Here is a 15,543-nt window from a genome sequence, read left to right on the forward strand (position 1 = left end):
AAATGCCAAGCACTGTTTGAAATTTAAACCAGGAAGGAGAACTATTTTGCTCCTCCACCACCCCCTCATTTGAAATTTATGCTCCCCCCCCCTCAATGGCTATCACTGATTTTGTTTAGCTGAAACAGGCACAACATGTGGACATTTTTTCTGTCTACAAAGAATAGGGCCTGGTGTATTAATATATTCCAGGACACAAGTGCACCACACTGTGAGCCAGCGTAATTCTTAGCACACTCATGATTATTTAGAAAAATGTTATTCAATCGCGGAACCACGTCTAGTACTGGACACTGTTTTGGGTTTTGCCAGCACAGGCTGGTTGGGTACGGCCTGTACATTGCCAGTTGAGAACAGCGGGAGGGACATGCTGTCTGATACAATTTGCCAGCCTTTGGAACATACGACCTACATACCCAACAACACACTGGCACTGAAATTCATACACCACCGTACTAATTTGTGGGTGATGGCAGCATCCGTTTAGCGGTGAATAACATTTGTGGCAAATTTAAAATTGACAGTTAACAGCCAGTCAACATCAACTGGTGCATCTTCCATTGCAATGCCTCTACTAATTGAGTCTACTTGCCAAAAAATCAACACAACCTTCACTCAGTATCAATTTGTTGTTTCCTCTGACACAGGTATTCTTGAGAACTGTTCTGATGAGTTAAAGACAAAAATCTTTGACAAAATACTCCATCTTTTCAGCAATAACCGAGAGCTCAATACTACAGAAAAGTAGAGAGTACAAAAGGTGGAGGGGTAAAATCAAAAAGGAAACCAGCAAAGCAAACCAAGGTGAATCCAAAGGTGTTTTATCAATATATTAAGAGAAAGAGGATGAGTAAGGAAAGAGTAGGGCACATGGAAGATCAAAAAGGTAACCTATGTGTAGAGGCAGAAGAGGTTAGTATGTTTCTTAACGAATACTTTGTGTTGGTCTTCACAAAAGAGGGGGATAATGCAGATATTGTAGTTGAGGAGAAGTGTGAAGTATTGGATGTGATAATCATAGGGAGAGTGGAAGTATTCAGGGGATTGACATCTTTGAAAGTGGATAAATCACCAAGGCAGATGAAGTGTAAAAGAAGCCAGGGAGGAATTAGTGGTAGGTCTGGTCACAATTTTACGATCCTCACTGGATACAAGTGTGGTGCTAGAGGATTGGAAAACTGCTAATGTTGTGCCTTTGTTTAAAAAGGAAGCAAGCGATAGACCAATAATTGCATGTCAGTGTCTAACCTCAATAGGGGGAAAATTATTGAAATCAATCCTGAGGGACAGGATAAATGGTCAGAAAGGCGTAGAGCAATTCATGAAAGTCAGCATGGATTTGTTACGGGACAATTGCATCTGATTAACTTGACTGTGGAAGTAACAAGGATGATTGAGGGTGACTTCCGGTTGCGGCGATGAGGAGCTAAGCCGCACATTTCGGCAGCTCCCGCTAGAACGGACTTTTGGGCTCTCCGGAAGAGCCCCAACGGAACATTTTTGACCAAATCCCGTTTGGGAAGGTGAAGCAAGGACCCCCTTCCGTCGTGTATGGAGGGGACTAGAAGTGGAGCGGCAGAAACGAGGGGGAAAAAACAAGATGGCGGAGGGCAGAGATCCAGCAACATGGGGACCGGACCAGCCGGAGTTTCTCAGCCGCTGCGTGGAGGAGCTTAAAAAGGAGGTGCTGGCGCCAATGCTGTTGGCGATCGAGGGGCTGATGGAGACCCAGAAGGCCCAGGCGGTAGAGCTCCGAGAGGTGAAGGACAAAACTAACGAGAACGAGGACGAGATCTTGGGCCTGGCGGTGAAGATGGGGGCGCACGAGGCGCTGCACAAGAGGTGGGCCGAGAGATTCAAGGTCCTGGAGAACAGGTCGAGGAGGAAGAATCTCCGGATTCTGGGTCTCCCCGAAGGAGTGGAGGGGGCTGATGCCGGGGCATATGTGAGCACGATGCTCCATTCGCTGATGGGTGTGGAGGCCTCTCCGAGCCCCCTTCAGCTAGAAGGGGCTCACCGGGTCCTGGCGAGGAGACCCAAGGCTGGCGAGCCACCAAGGGCGATAGTGGCGAGGTTCCATCGTTTCGCAGACAGAGAGAGTGTCCTTAGATGGGCCAAGAAGGAGCAGAGCAGTACATGGGAGAATGCGGTGATCCGAGTCTACCAGGACTGGAGCGCGGAGGTGGCAAAGAGGAGAGCTGGCTTCAACCGGGCCAAGGTGGTGCTGCAGAAAAAAGGGTGAGATTCGGAATGCTGCAGCCTGCGCGACTGTGGGTCACGTATCAGGACTGACACCACTATTTCGAAACGCTAGACGAGGCTTGGACCTTTATCCAAACGGAAAAATTGGACTCGAACTGAGGGACTGTGGTTGTGGGGGAGATGTTGACTGTATATAGGGTTGTAAATATGGGGAAAGAATGTTTCACAGGTGGGACGATGGATGGGGGAAAGAGTTTTTGATGGGGGGACAGTGAGGAATGTGGGCGTCAGTGCTGGAGGGAGGTGAGACTCGGGGATGGGGGAATTGGGATAAGGCCGCAACAGGAGCTGCGCCACAGGGGGCGGGGCTGGCTCAGGAAAGCACGGGCTTTTTCCCGCGTTAGGGAGGGGGGGGATGGAGGAGCGCAAGGAGGAGGAGGGATTTCCACACGGGGGGGTGGTCAACGGGAAGGCGGGGGAAGCCGGGGTCAGCAGACTTACGGAAGTATTATAGGGGGAGCAAAAGAGCTAGATTTGGATCTAGCAGGGGGGGGGGGGGGGGGGGAAATAGGGTTGCTGCTGCATTGGCCAAGGGGGAACTGAAAATGAAAGAAGTGGTCGGGGCGGGGGTTCCCCGTCTGGGGGACTGGAGGGTGCGGGAGACGCGGGCACAGGACTGGCCTAAAATAGGAGATCTCTAGTCGGCGCGGGGGGGGGGGGGGGGGGGGGGGGGGGGGGTAGCCCCCCAATCCGGCTGAACACGTGGAATGTGAGAGGCCTAAATGGGCCGGTTAAGAGGGCCCGAGTGTTCGCGCACTTAAAGGGACTGAAGGCAGATGTGGTCATGCTTCAGGGGACACATCTGAAGGTGGCAGATCAGGTCAGGTTAAGGAAGGGATGGGTAGGACAGGTGTTCCATTCGGGGCTGGATGCGAAGAATAGAGGGGTAGCAATACTGGTGGGGAAGCGGGTGTCGTTTGAGGGCAAGAACATAGTAGCGGACAATGGAGGCCGATACGTGATGGTGAGCGGTAGGTTGCAGGGGACGGGGGTGGTATTGGTAAATGTATACACCCCGAATTGGGACGATGCTGGATTCATGAAACGTATGTTGGGGCGTATTCCGGACTTGGAGGTAGGAAGCTTGATAATGGGTGGGGATTTCAACACGGTGTTGGACCCAGCACTGGATCGCTCCAGATCTAGGACCGGAAAGAGGCCGGCTGCGGCCAAGGTGCTCAGGGTGTTTATGGATCAGATGGGGGGAGTAGATCCGTGGAGATTTGCCAGGCCTTTGGCCAGAGAATTTTCTTTTTTCTCCCATGTACACAAGGCCTACTCCCGGATAGATTTTTTTGTTCTGGGCAGGGCATTGATCCCGAAAGTGGAGGGAACGGAGTATTCGGCCATAGCCATTTCAGACCACGCCCCGCACTGGGTGAAACTAGAGCTGGGGGAGGAGAGGGACCAACGCCCGCTGTGGCGGTTGGATGTGGGACTGCTGGCAGACGAGGAAGTGTGCGGGAGGGTGCGGGGGTGCATCGAAAGGTATCTGGAGGCCAACGACAACGGGGAGGTGCAGGTGGGAGTAGTATGGGAGGCGCTGAAGGCGGTGGTCAGGGGAGAGTTAATCTCCATCAGGGCTCATAGGGAGAAGAGAGAGGGCAGGGAAAGGGAGAGGTTAGTGGGGAAGATTTTAAGGGTGGACAGGAGATATGCAGAGGCCCCTGATGAGGGACTACTCAGGGAGAGGCAAAGTCTCCAGACGGAGTTCGACCTGTTGACCACAGGGAAGGCAGAGGCACAGTGGAGGAAGGCACAGGGGGCGACGTATGAGTATGGGGAGAAGGCGAGCCGGATGCTGGCACATCAGCTCCGTAAGAGGATGGCAGCGAGGGAAATAGGTGGAGTCATGGATGGAAGGGGAACTACGGTGCGGAGTGCGGCGAACGTGAATGAGGTATTGAAGGCCTTTTATGAGGAGCTGTATAGGTCCCAGCCCCCAGGGGTAAAAGAGGGGATGCGACGATTCTTGGACCAACTAAGGTTCCCGAGGGTGGAGGAGCTGGTTAAAGGACTGGGGAGCATGCAGGCAGGGAAGGCCCCGGGACTGGATGGGTTCCCGGTGGAGTTCTATAGGAAGTATGTAGACCTGTTAGCCCCATTGCTGGTAAGGACTTTCAATGAGGCAAGGGAGGGGGGGGACTCTACCCCCGACAATGTCGGAGGCGACGATCTCTTTGATCCTGAAGCGGGATAAGGACCCACTGCAATGCGGGTCGGATAGGCCGATCTCGCTCCTCAACGTAGATGCTAAGTTGCTGGCAAAAGTGTTGGCTACGAGGATTGAGCACTGTGTCCCGGGGGTGATTCACGAGGACCAGATGGGATTTGTAAAGGGCAGGCAGCTAAATACCAATGTGCGGAGGCTCCTAAATGTGATTACGATGCCATTGGAGGAGGGAGAGGCGGAGATAGTGGCAGCTATGGACGCGGAGAAGGCCTTTGACTGAGTAGAGTGGGAGTATCTCTGGGAAGTGTTGCGGACGTTTGGGTTCGGGGGAGGGTTTATTAGCTGGGTTAAGCTCCTATATAGAGCCCCGGTGGCGAGTATGGTTACAAATCGGCGGAGATCGGAGTACATCCGGCTGTATCGAGGGACGAGGCATTGGGTGCCCCCTGTCCCCTCTGTTGTTTGCATTAGCAATTAAACCTTTGGCCATGGCATTAAGGGAGTCCAGGAAATGGAGGAGGGTGGTTCGAGGGGGAGACGAGCATCGAGTGTCGCTGTATGCAGACAACCTGTTGCTGTATGTGGCGGACCCAGTGGAGGGGACAGTGGAGGTCATGCAGATCCTAAGGGAGTTTGGGGACTTCTCGGGCTACAAGCTCAATGTAGGGAAGAGTGAGCTCTTTGTGGTGCATCCGGGGCATCAGGGAAGAGGGATAGACGACCTACCGTTGAGGAGGGCGGAAAGGAGCTTTCGATACTTGGGGATCCAGGTAGCTAGGAGCTGGGGGGCCCTGCACAAACTTAATTTGACGCGGCTGGTGGGCAGATGGAGGAGGACTTTAAACGGTGGGACATGTTGCCACTCTCGCTAACGGGCGAGTACAGTCGATTAAAATGGTGGTCCTCCCGAGGTTTCTTTTTGTATTCCAATGCCTTCCAATTGTGATCACCAAGGCGAGAAAGGAGGGGGGGACATCTCTTTTTTTTTTGGGGGGGGGGGGGGAAAGAGGGACGGGGAAGGGGTGTTTTTCTGGGGGGCATCTGAGCAAGAAAATAATGATCCGGAAAACTGATATGTACGGGAGGAATCCAATGTACAAAGTTCAGTATCATATTGATTTGCCATGTTTATGTCTTGCTATGCGAGTTTTCTTTTCTTTTTGTTATGGGGGGGGGGGGGGGTTTGTTTGTATAGTTGAAAATTTTGTTAAAAAAATTCTTAATAAACATATTTTTTTTTAAAAAAGGATGATTGAGGGTGACGCAGTTGATGTGGTCTACATGAAATTTAGCAAGGTCTTTGACAAGGTTCTACATGTCAGACGAGCTAAAGAAAAAGCCCATGTGACAAATTATAAATTTCTTTACCCGTCAGTCTGGCCTCAATAAAACTCGAGATGGATTTGCAGGCATAGCATTAGTTATTTTATTTGACTTGCAAGTCTGACTCGTTTCACACAGACACAGGACACAGAACCAGCCTCCTGGACCCCTGGGAAACGAATGAAGAAGGAGACAAAGGGATTTCTGCAAATACATTCAAATGGCATCAAGTTTCACATACACAATTCCCACAGGTCATCCGATACCCCTCCTGACCTGGCCATACATCCTGATTGGCTCACTTCTCATCCCTTCCTCTGGCCTCCTATTACCCAGCATCCTTTTCTCCTCCTTAGCTGGACACCCCTCCCCCTTGCTTTGCCATGCGTTCTGAAATCCTTTGTCTGTGAACTAACAGAATCAGACCGGCCTATATCTACATTACAGTAACTCATATCTCTAAAGTAACTATTTTATATCACATTCGTCATTGGGATCCAGGGGAATGTAGGAAGCTGCATCCAAACTTGGCTCAGTGGCACGAAGCAAGGGATTTGTGCAACTGGAAGGCTCTTTCCAATGGGGTTCCTCAGGGCTCATTACAAGGTACCCTGCCTTTTGTGGTATATATTAACGATTTGGATGTAAATGAAGGGGGCATGAGGAGTTTGCAGACAACACAAAAATTGGTTACATGGTCGAAATTGAGGTTAGGCATAGACTGCTGGAAGATATCAGGTAAGCAGTAAATTGGCAAATGGAATTCAACCTGGAGAGGGTAAGATTGATGCATTTGAGGAGGTCAAACAAGGCAACAAAATACACAATTCAGGGAGAATACTGAGAAGTGCAGAGGAATTGAGGGACATTGGAATGTATGTTCACAGATTCCTGAAGTTGGCAGGACAGATCAACAAGATGGTTAAGAAGGCATATGGAATTCTCTTCTTTATTAATCGAAGTATAGAATATAAGAGCAGGGAGATACTGCCGGGACTGTATATCATTAGTTAGGACACAACTGGAGCACTGTCTGCAAATCTGGCTACCTCATTACAGAAAAGATATAACTGCACGAGAGAGGTCATAGAGGAGGTGAACAAGGTTATTGCCAGGACTGGAAAAATGCAGCAATGAGGAAAGATTGGTTAGGTTGGGGTTGTTTTCCTTTGACAAAAGAGGCTAAGAGGTTTGATTTGAGATGTGCAAAATTGAGGTGCGTGTGTACAATGATGGGAAGGGACGATTTATCCTAGCAGAGAGGTCAATGATGTGGGGGCATAGATTTAAAGTGACTGGTAGAAAGATTAGATGGGAGATGAGGAAAACTTTCACTTAGAGGGTAGTACGTACAAAGATACAAAATAGGTGCAGAATGAAATGAAATGAAATGAAAATCGCTTATTGTCACGAGTAGGCTTCAATGAAGTTACTGTGAAAAGCCCCTAGTCGCCACATTCCGGCGCCTGTTCGGGGAGGCTGGTACGGGAATTGAACCGTGCTGCTGACCTGCCTTGGTCTGCTTTCAAAGCCAGCGATTTGGCCCAGTGTGCTAAACCATTATTCAGCCCCTCAAGTCTGCTCTGCTATTCAATAAGATCATGGCTGATCTGTTTGTGTTCCTGGTTTCACATTCCCATCTACCCCGATAAACTTTGATTCTTTTGTCTAACAACAATCTATCCACCTCAGCCTTAAAAATACTCCCGTTCCACCATATTCTGAGGCACAATGTTCCAAAGTCACACAACCCTCAGAAAACAATTCTCATCTCTGTCCTAAAAAGGTGACCCCGGTTCTGGATTCACCCGCAATATGAAACATCCTTTCCACATCCGCCTCGTCAATCATTCAGGATCTTGCATTGTTCAATCAAGTCAACCCTCACTCTTGACTCCAATGGAAACAAGCTCAGGTTGTCCAACCTTGCCTCATAAGGCAGCCCGCTCATTCCAGCCATGAATCTAGTGAACCTCCTCTGAACTGCCTCCAAAACATTTACATTCCTTCCTTAAAAAAGACCAAAACTGCACACATTATTCAAAATGTGTCTCGCCAATGCCCTGTATAACTGAAGCATAACATCCTTACATTTATGTTCAATTCCTCCTGTAATAAAGATAGCAGTCCATTAGCCTTCAATACATGCTGTACCTATATGCTAACATGTTTTGACTCATGCAATAGAATTCCTGGGTCCTTCAGCACCTGGGAATTCTGCAGTCATTCTCCGGTTAAATAATACTGTATTTTTTTTTAATATAAATTTAGAGTACCCAATTCATTTTTTCCAATTAAGGGGCAATTTAGTGTGGCCAATCGACCTTGCCTGCACATCTTTGGTTTGTAGGGGTGAAACCCACATAACACGGGGAGAATGTGCAAACTCCACACAGACAGTGACTCAGAGCTGGGATCGAACCTGGGACCTCAGCATCATGAGGCATGCAGTGCTAACCACTGCGCCACCGTGGTGCCCTTAATAATATTCTTTGTGCCAAAGTGAACAACTCTCACGTTTTCGCACATAACACTTCATTTGCCAGACTTTTGTCGGTTGACTCAAACCTATCTATATCCATCTGCAAACTCCTCAAGTCTTCTTCACAACATACTTTCCTACCTCAGTGCCATTTGCAGATGTAGTTACGATGCCTTCACTCTCCACATCTAAGCCATTTGATGTAAATTGTAAAACATGTAGGTCCCAGTTCAGGCCCACTTGTCACATCCTGCCAATCAGACAAAAAAAACATTTGTGCCAACTGTTTTCTGCCAGCAAACCAACCAATCTCCTCTTCATGCGAATATGTTACACCCTAGACCATGAGCTTTTACTTTCCACAATAAACTTTAATGTGGCACCTTATCAAATTACTTCTGGAAATCAAAGTAAAGGTTCCCCCTTATCCACAACACATGTTACTCCTTCAAAGGACTCTAATAAATTGATTCAACATGATTTCCCTTTCATAAAGCACGGTAGCATAGTGGTTAGCACTATTGCTTCACAGCGCCAGGGTCCCAGGTTCGATTCCCGGCTTGGGTCACCGTCTATGCGGAGTCTGCACATCCTCCCCGTGTCTGTGTGGGTTTCCTCCGGGGGCTCCAGTTTCCTCCCACAAGTCCCAAAAGATGTGCTTGTTAGATTAATTGGACATTCTGAATTCTCCCTCTGTGTACCTGAACAGGCGCCGAAGTGCGCCGATTTGTGACAATAATAAAGATTATTATTAAAACCACGCTGACTCTTCCCGGTTTTCTAACTGCCTGGCTATAACGCCATTAATGACCAATTCTAACGCCTTCAGACGTCAAGCTAACCGGTCTGTTTCTGCCCCCCTTCTTGAGTAGACATTTGCTAATTTCCAGTCTGATGGAACCGAACTAGAATCTACTACCTCATTAGCCACCTCTTTAAAACCTATGCCTAGGTCAATGCTAGGGTTCGTCCGGAGGTGGCAGCCATTTGTCGACTTCTTTAGAGAAAATTAACTGTCAGAAAGGGGGAGAGGTTTAGTCTAGATTACTGTTCAAGGAAGGTGGGACCTGTGAGGGAGGTAGAGGGTCCTTGCACTATGTGTATAGTTGTTTGTATATGCTTTACTGTTATAAAATCACAAATGCCTTAATAAAATATTTTACAAAAAAAAACCATGCCTAGAAGTCCACCTAGTCCCAGAGTACGCAGCTCCATCAGTTTTCTCAGTACCACTTCCCTCCCTAATTGCCCTTGAATTGAGTGGCTTGTTGGATCAGTTCAGAGGACATTAGACATTTTAATGGAGCATGGAGCACGGCTCAGCCGCTGGAGGCCGCCGCCATGCGCACGCGCGGCCTCAGTGGGTCTGGAGTCACATGTAGTACAGAGCCGGGAAGGACTGCAAATGCAAGATATTAATGAACCAGAACCAGGTGAGGGGGTTTCTCACAACAATCGACATTAGTTTCATAGTCTTTATTAGACTTTCAATTTCAGGGGCTGAATTCTCCGCACCCCGACGCGGCAACAGGGCAGAGAATCTAGATTTCCACATGAAATCGGGTCCGGCGCCGGTTTGGCGAATCTCCGCCACCCCGAAAAGCAGCATACTCGGGGAGTACACCGCGCAGCATATCCACCACATCAGGCCATTGCCAGAGGCCCGCCCCGTTATTCTCCGCCCCCGACCGGCCAAATTCCCGACAGCGTATTTCTAATGCGGTCCCAACCATTTGGGAATTTCGCTTGGAGACTGCGGACTCAGTCCGCGGCCGCCAGTCGGGAGCGGGCCGATCGGAGGGCAGGGAGGAGCTCATTCGGAACTGGGGTGTTTTTGAGTGGGTGGTCCGGATCGGGCACGCGGCTGATCAGGGGCACTATTTCAAGTCCGCCATGGAGCACGGCGCAGCCGCTGGAGGCCGCTGCCGTGTGCATGCACGGTCTCTGACCCGGAAGTGCGGGGGGTCATACCAGCAGCTGGAGCTGCGAGCTCCATGACAGCTGTCTGCCAGCACCCTGCAAGGCAATGAATCTGTGGCCTTTTGACGGCAGATTTTCTGGCACAAAAGACCACGGTTTTCACGATGGCGTGGGGACATAGTCCCTGAAACAGAGAATCCAGCCACAGTTATTTATTAAATTCAAATTCCACCATCTGGGATTTGAACCCGGCCCTAAGAGCATTACCCTGGGTCTCTGGATTCCTCGTTCACTGACAATACCGCTACGCCACCCCCTCCCCGGAATGGTTTTTGTATCCTCTTATAGTAAAGTCAAAAGCAAAATATTTGATAATAACATCTGCAATTTCCTTATTATCTACTTTTAACTCACCACTTGTCTCTCCAGAGAACCAACACTCAGTTTACTTACTCTTATCCTTTTTAAATACCTGTCGAGGTTCCTGGAACTCACTACCTGAAAGTAGTAGAGGCAGAAATTCTCCAATTCATTTAAAAGGGGCCTAGAAATGCACCTCAAGTGCTGTAACCTCCAGGGCTACAATCCAAATGCTGGAAAGTGGATTAGACTGGGTGACGGGTGGTACGGTGGCGCAGTGGGTTAGCACCGCTGCCTCACGGCGACGAGGTCCCAGGTTTGATCCCGGCTCTGGGTCACTGTCCGTGTGGAGTTTGCACATTCTCCCCGTGTTTGCGTGGGTTTCGCCCCCACAACCCTAAGATGTGCAGGCTAGGTGGATTGGCCACACTAAATTGCCCCTTAATTGGAAAAAATGAATTGGGTACTCTAAATTTATATAAAAAGACTGGGTGACTTGTTTTTCGGTTGGCTTCGACATTATGGGCCAAGGAACCTCTTTCTGTGCTGTAAACTTTCTATGATTCTAAAATTAAGGTATAAATGGCTTGATAAACTCCAGAAAGTGATGAGGCAAAAGAGACTGCATTTTACACCCAACCCAATTTTCTTTTCTTTTAAGCTAATGTTATTGGCAAATATAGCAGTGCAAAACAGGCACACATGCCTAGATTTTGATCCTCCGGGAGGAGGAGTTGGGAAAATTCCAGGCTCGGCCTGGAAGTCCCGGAACAAAATGGGATCTTCACTGCTGGGGGCCAGGTATATGCTGGAGCTAGGCCAGCCGACCTGTGAAAGTGGGGATGCAGCTACAGGCCTGCCAGGTGCCAAGCAAGGCTGTTTAAAAGGCCTGTTTTGGTGCTGTGGGGCTTTGTCCCATGGGGGGGAGGGGGGAGGGGTGGGCAGACACAAAGAGCCCCCGGCCTTCACCCCTCACACCCCTGATTGGGGATCTAGAAATCAGACTGATACAATGAGCTGCAAGCTGATTGGGCTCTTCTGTACCAAATTTATGTTTAATAGTTATATATTCTTATTGTTACCAACTTGCTGTATTTCTGGGCAGAAAAAAGGAAAACTCAAAAATGTAATGGTTTTGCTGCAACAGAAATTGATTCCAACAGGAGGTACTCATAACCACACTGTGCAACAGATTAATTCATTCCATAACGCAAAGGACGATCAGCCTCCAATATCAGCTGTGCTGAGTTGGGGCTTGAATTTTTTTTTATATAAGTAGTTACAAATTCAAATGAATTGTAAAAGAAAAAGCATCCAGATGCAGGGTTGATTCCAGGACTTAAAAGCTGCTTCCCCGACCCCTCTCTAACCCTAAAAAAAAGCTCCAAAATATGTAAAGATCACATATCAGCACATACCCCAGTAACACTAGTGCTAGTCAAAATGGAACAAATGCAAGCGCCAAACATTCACTAAAAATGTCAAAAGACATCGTGTAATAAATCAATGTAGTAGAATGCCAGCAATGTCAGAAAGAAAGAGAAAACACACACTTTTTATTGAATTTGGCAGGCAAACTGACCATGTGTGGTTTTTAAAAAATTACATCATTTATCAATAAGCAGCGGGCTTTAAACCTAAACAGAGAGTTACTGAGGCTCACCAGCAGTGCTGTGCAAAAGTGTAATCGTTCATTAAATGTAAGAAATCATATAGAAAAATGTTGTTCTACAGTGATTCATAATTCTCTCATCAAGCTGCTAGCTTATGGCCAACTTTACTGCAAAAAATCAGATATTCTGAAACTTAGTCAATTTTTTCTGCCATGTATTATTTTAAAATGTATTCTTTGTTTTCTAAGCACAGTCATAATGAAGCCACCGTGGGAGCTAGACATCAAGACTCCTTGTTGGGCCAATCCCAGGGGCTTCCTCTGAACGACCTCAACAACCTCTGGAAAAATCAGCATATTATTACTGCTTTCATATTTATTCATATCAGCTGTGATGTAATGTAAAAGGTTAATGGGTCAGAAAAAAATTAAAAGAAACAGAACGTCCTATGAACACCAAAAGCTGTGCAGTACATTGAAACACAAACAGTCAGACATCTCACACATGCTTCTGATTACCTCCTTGCCACATAGACAAACAACTTGTCATTTTTTTCCCCTCTCAAGATTTTGTCTCCAGCTTCCTGAAGAGGGCACTGTGTATTCATGAAGCTAAAAAGCTAGCTGGGAATCAGACCAATAAGCAGGCTGTCGGATACAGGGCCTTTTTAAAAAAAAATGTTTACTGGGATATTCACCAAGACTAAAGGGAACACAGTGAAATTATTTCCAATTAAGATAGTGTCCATAAAGGTGCATTCCAAACTAAAGGATTTCAAGTAAAACTGAAACTGTCCCAATTAAAATCTGCTCAAGGTTTCAAAACCACTGTTCTTTTAATGCAATATTATTCTAATATTAACAAAGTGTATTACAGATGTGTGAATTCATTGAAGGGGTGAAGAGAATATTTGCAGAATCCACGGGTATGACATGCCAATGGGATCAAGGTTTTCCCATTAGCTGCGAGTGGGAACATTCCCATCTCCATGTAGTATTGTCACTACAGAAAATTATTTATGCACTTAATCAAAAAAGCACCAACATGAACTTTATTTTCAGAAAAATGTTTGAATTTTGGTATTATAAAGATTACAGGAAAATGATCAATTTAAATTAGTAAAAATGAAAGCCTATATTACAGTAACAAAAGCAGCCTGATTCAAAACATGCATTATCCATTTGAATACAAGTTGCCAGTTAGTGATGGATAAAAACAACTAGATAGGTGAAGTGCCCATTTTGAGAAACAAAATGGACTAACTGGGGCTGGTTTTCCACACTGGGCTAAATCGCTGGCTTTGAAAGCAGACCAAGGCAGGCCGGCAGCACGGTTCAATTCCCGTACCAGCCTTACCGAACAGGCGCTGGAATGTGCCGACTAGGGGCTTTTCACAGTAACTTCATTTGAAGCCTATTTGTGACAATAAGCAATTTTCATTTCATTTCATATTCAGCTGAAGAGAGAGAGAGTAAATTGGTTATGCACATTACCCAAGCTCAGCTTAATAGGGAGGTTCTCCTTGCTGGCTGCCTCCACTAGGTGTCTCCGCACTTCCATCACAGCCTCTTTTTGTTTCATGTTTAGCATGGACTCCCACAGAGCTTTGGCTGAAGGGTCACTGCAATGATATAACAGAGTTAAAATTAAATATCTGCACTTTTTCACAAAATATGGAGAACATTTTGTATGTTTTGCAACTGTTATTTATGCTCTACCCATTTCTACTTTGTGGAAAAAAAACTGTTTTTACAAAGTGATTTCCCATCCCTCATGGCTTCCTTGAAGAGAGTTGGCAGATGAAACGTTCACAGGGCTCTGGCAGCCTTACTTCAACTCGCAGCCAAGAGCTGCTCAATGGCAGCAGAGGACATTTTTCACCTTGTGGGAAAGCACCTTGACTCTACACTCTATCTTGGCAAATATTAGGAATATGCCAGGTGGGAAAATGCTAAGTTTGAATTCAAATCCGAGGACACCAAGAATTTTTCCAAGTTTCTCCCTAGATATGAATGTTAAAATTTGCCTCAACGTTATGAACTGCATTCTGGAATGTTATCATTTTCAGCTGATAATTGGGGAATACAGAACTATTGCAGCCAAGTTCACTCATCTGGTGGGTCTCATATCCTGTTTATCTTATAGAATTGCTGCTATTTAAAGAAGTTCTGTAATATAGCATAGTGCGCTTGCAGCAGGCCTACTTAAGATTAATTTAGCAATCATATAGGATGCACACTGATCCACGGCCTACACAAGATGAGGTTCCTGGGATTGGGGATAATATATTAGTATAGATTGAAGATTTGGTTAATGGACAGAAGACAGTAAGAATAAAGAGGTCTCAGTACATTAAATATAATAACGCTTGCCCTAGACGGGTTCACTCACGTGATTGCTCGGATTAGAGTGGTGTCAATGACGAGAGATCAAGCAGAATGGGCCAATATTTTCTGCAGTTTAGAAGAATGAAAAGTGACCACAGTGACATGTACAAAATTCTGAAACGACTTGACAGGGAAGATGTGGTTCCCCTAGCTGTAGAGTCTAGAACAGGGGGCCACAGGCTCGGGATATAGGACTGAAATCCCAGAATTGTTACAGCATAGAAATACTCCTCTCTGCTTGTCATGTCTGTACCAGCTCTCAAAACAAAGAATTCACCTCATGCCATTCCACACTCCCTCCTTCCCATAACCCTGAGAAATATCTTCACTCAGTTGTGAATCTTGGGAATTCTGTGTTCCAAAGGGTCAAGATACTCAGTTGGTGAGCATGGTCAAGACTGAGATTGATGGCTATTTGGCTACAGAGGGAATTATGAGATTTGGGCACAGGGCACGAATGTTGGGTTGATGTAGAATTTCAGCCATGATTTTGTTGAATGGGGAACAGGCTTAATGGGCCTGCTCCTTGTTTCGTTACGTTCGTTATGTTCTTAGAGGCACATTCAACCAAGCCATACTGGCAAGGGAGTCCCAGGGTTAATTCTTGGTCTGTGCTGAATTACCGGAGGTCGGCTGGTATGAGGTAAGTTTTAAACTGGACACAAGAAATCCACCAACATGAGCATCTGGTGAAGACAGGACTGAGCTGTAATGTTTCCTGTGATCAAACAGCCTGCTAACACTCTTAAAGCTCACAAATGAAGAATGAGCACTCTGGTAAATCATAAAATACTTACAGTGTAGAAGGAAGCCATTCGGCCCATAGTGTCTGCACCGACCATCCTAAAGAGTACCATACCTAGGCACCATACATGGGCCCTCTTAGGGCAAACTTTATTTTCTCAAGACTGAGAAACCCAGCCATGTCGCTGACCCAGGTCTCTGATTTCGGGGGCTTCGAGTCCCACCACATTAACAATATCTGTCTCCGGGTTACCAGGGAGGCACAGGTCAAAACATCAG

The 15,543-nt window shown here is 46.8% G+C and overlaps 1 protein-coding gene across 1 annotated transcript in view; it reads right to left on the minus strand.

Annotated features, from left to right (window-relative positions):
• The window catches only part of scfd2 (sec1 family domain containing 2), a 512,739-nt gene that overhangs the window by 393,563 nt on the left and 103,633 nt on the right, over positions 1-15,543 (minus strand). Inside the window, exon 3 of the mRNA XM_072496760.1 lies at positions 13,627-13,754. Within this exon, the coding sequence (XP_072352861.1) occupies positions 13,627-13,754 (128 nt within the window). The remainder of the gene's footprint in view (positions 1-13,626; positions 13,755-15,543) is intronic.

This window comes from Scyliorhinus torazame, chromosome 3, assembly GCF_047496885.1.
Source record: "Scyliorhinus torazame isolate Kashiwa2021f chromosome 3, sScyTor2.1, whole genome shotgun sequence".
In the NCBI taxonomy this organism is placed as follows: Eukaryota; Metazoa; Chordata; class Chondrichthyes; order Carcharhiniformes; family Scyliorhinidae; genus Scyliorhinus; species Scyliorhinus torazame.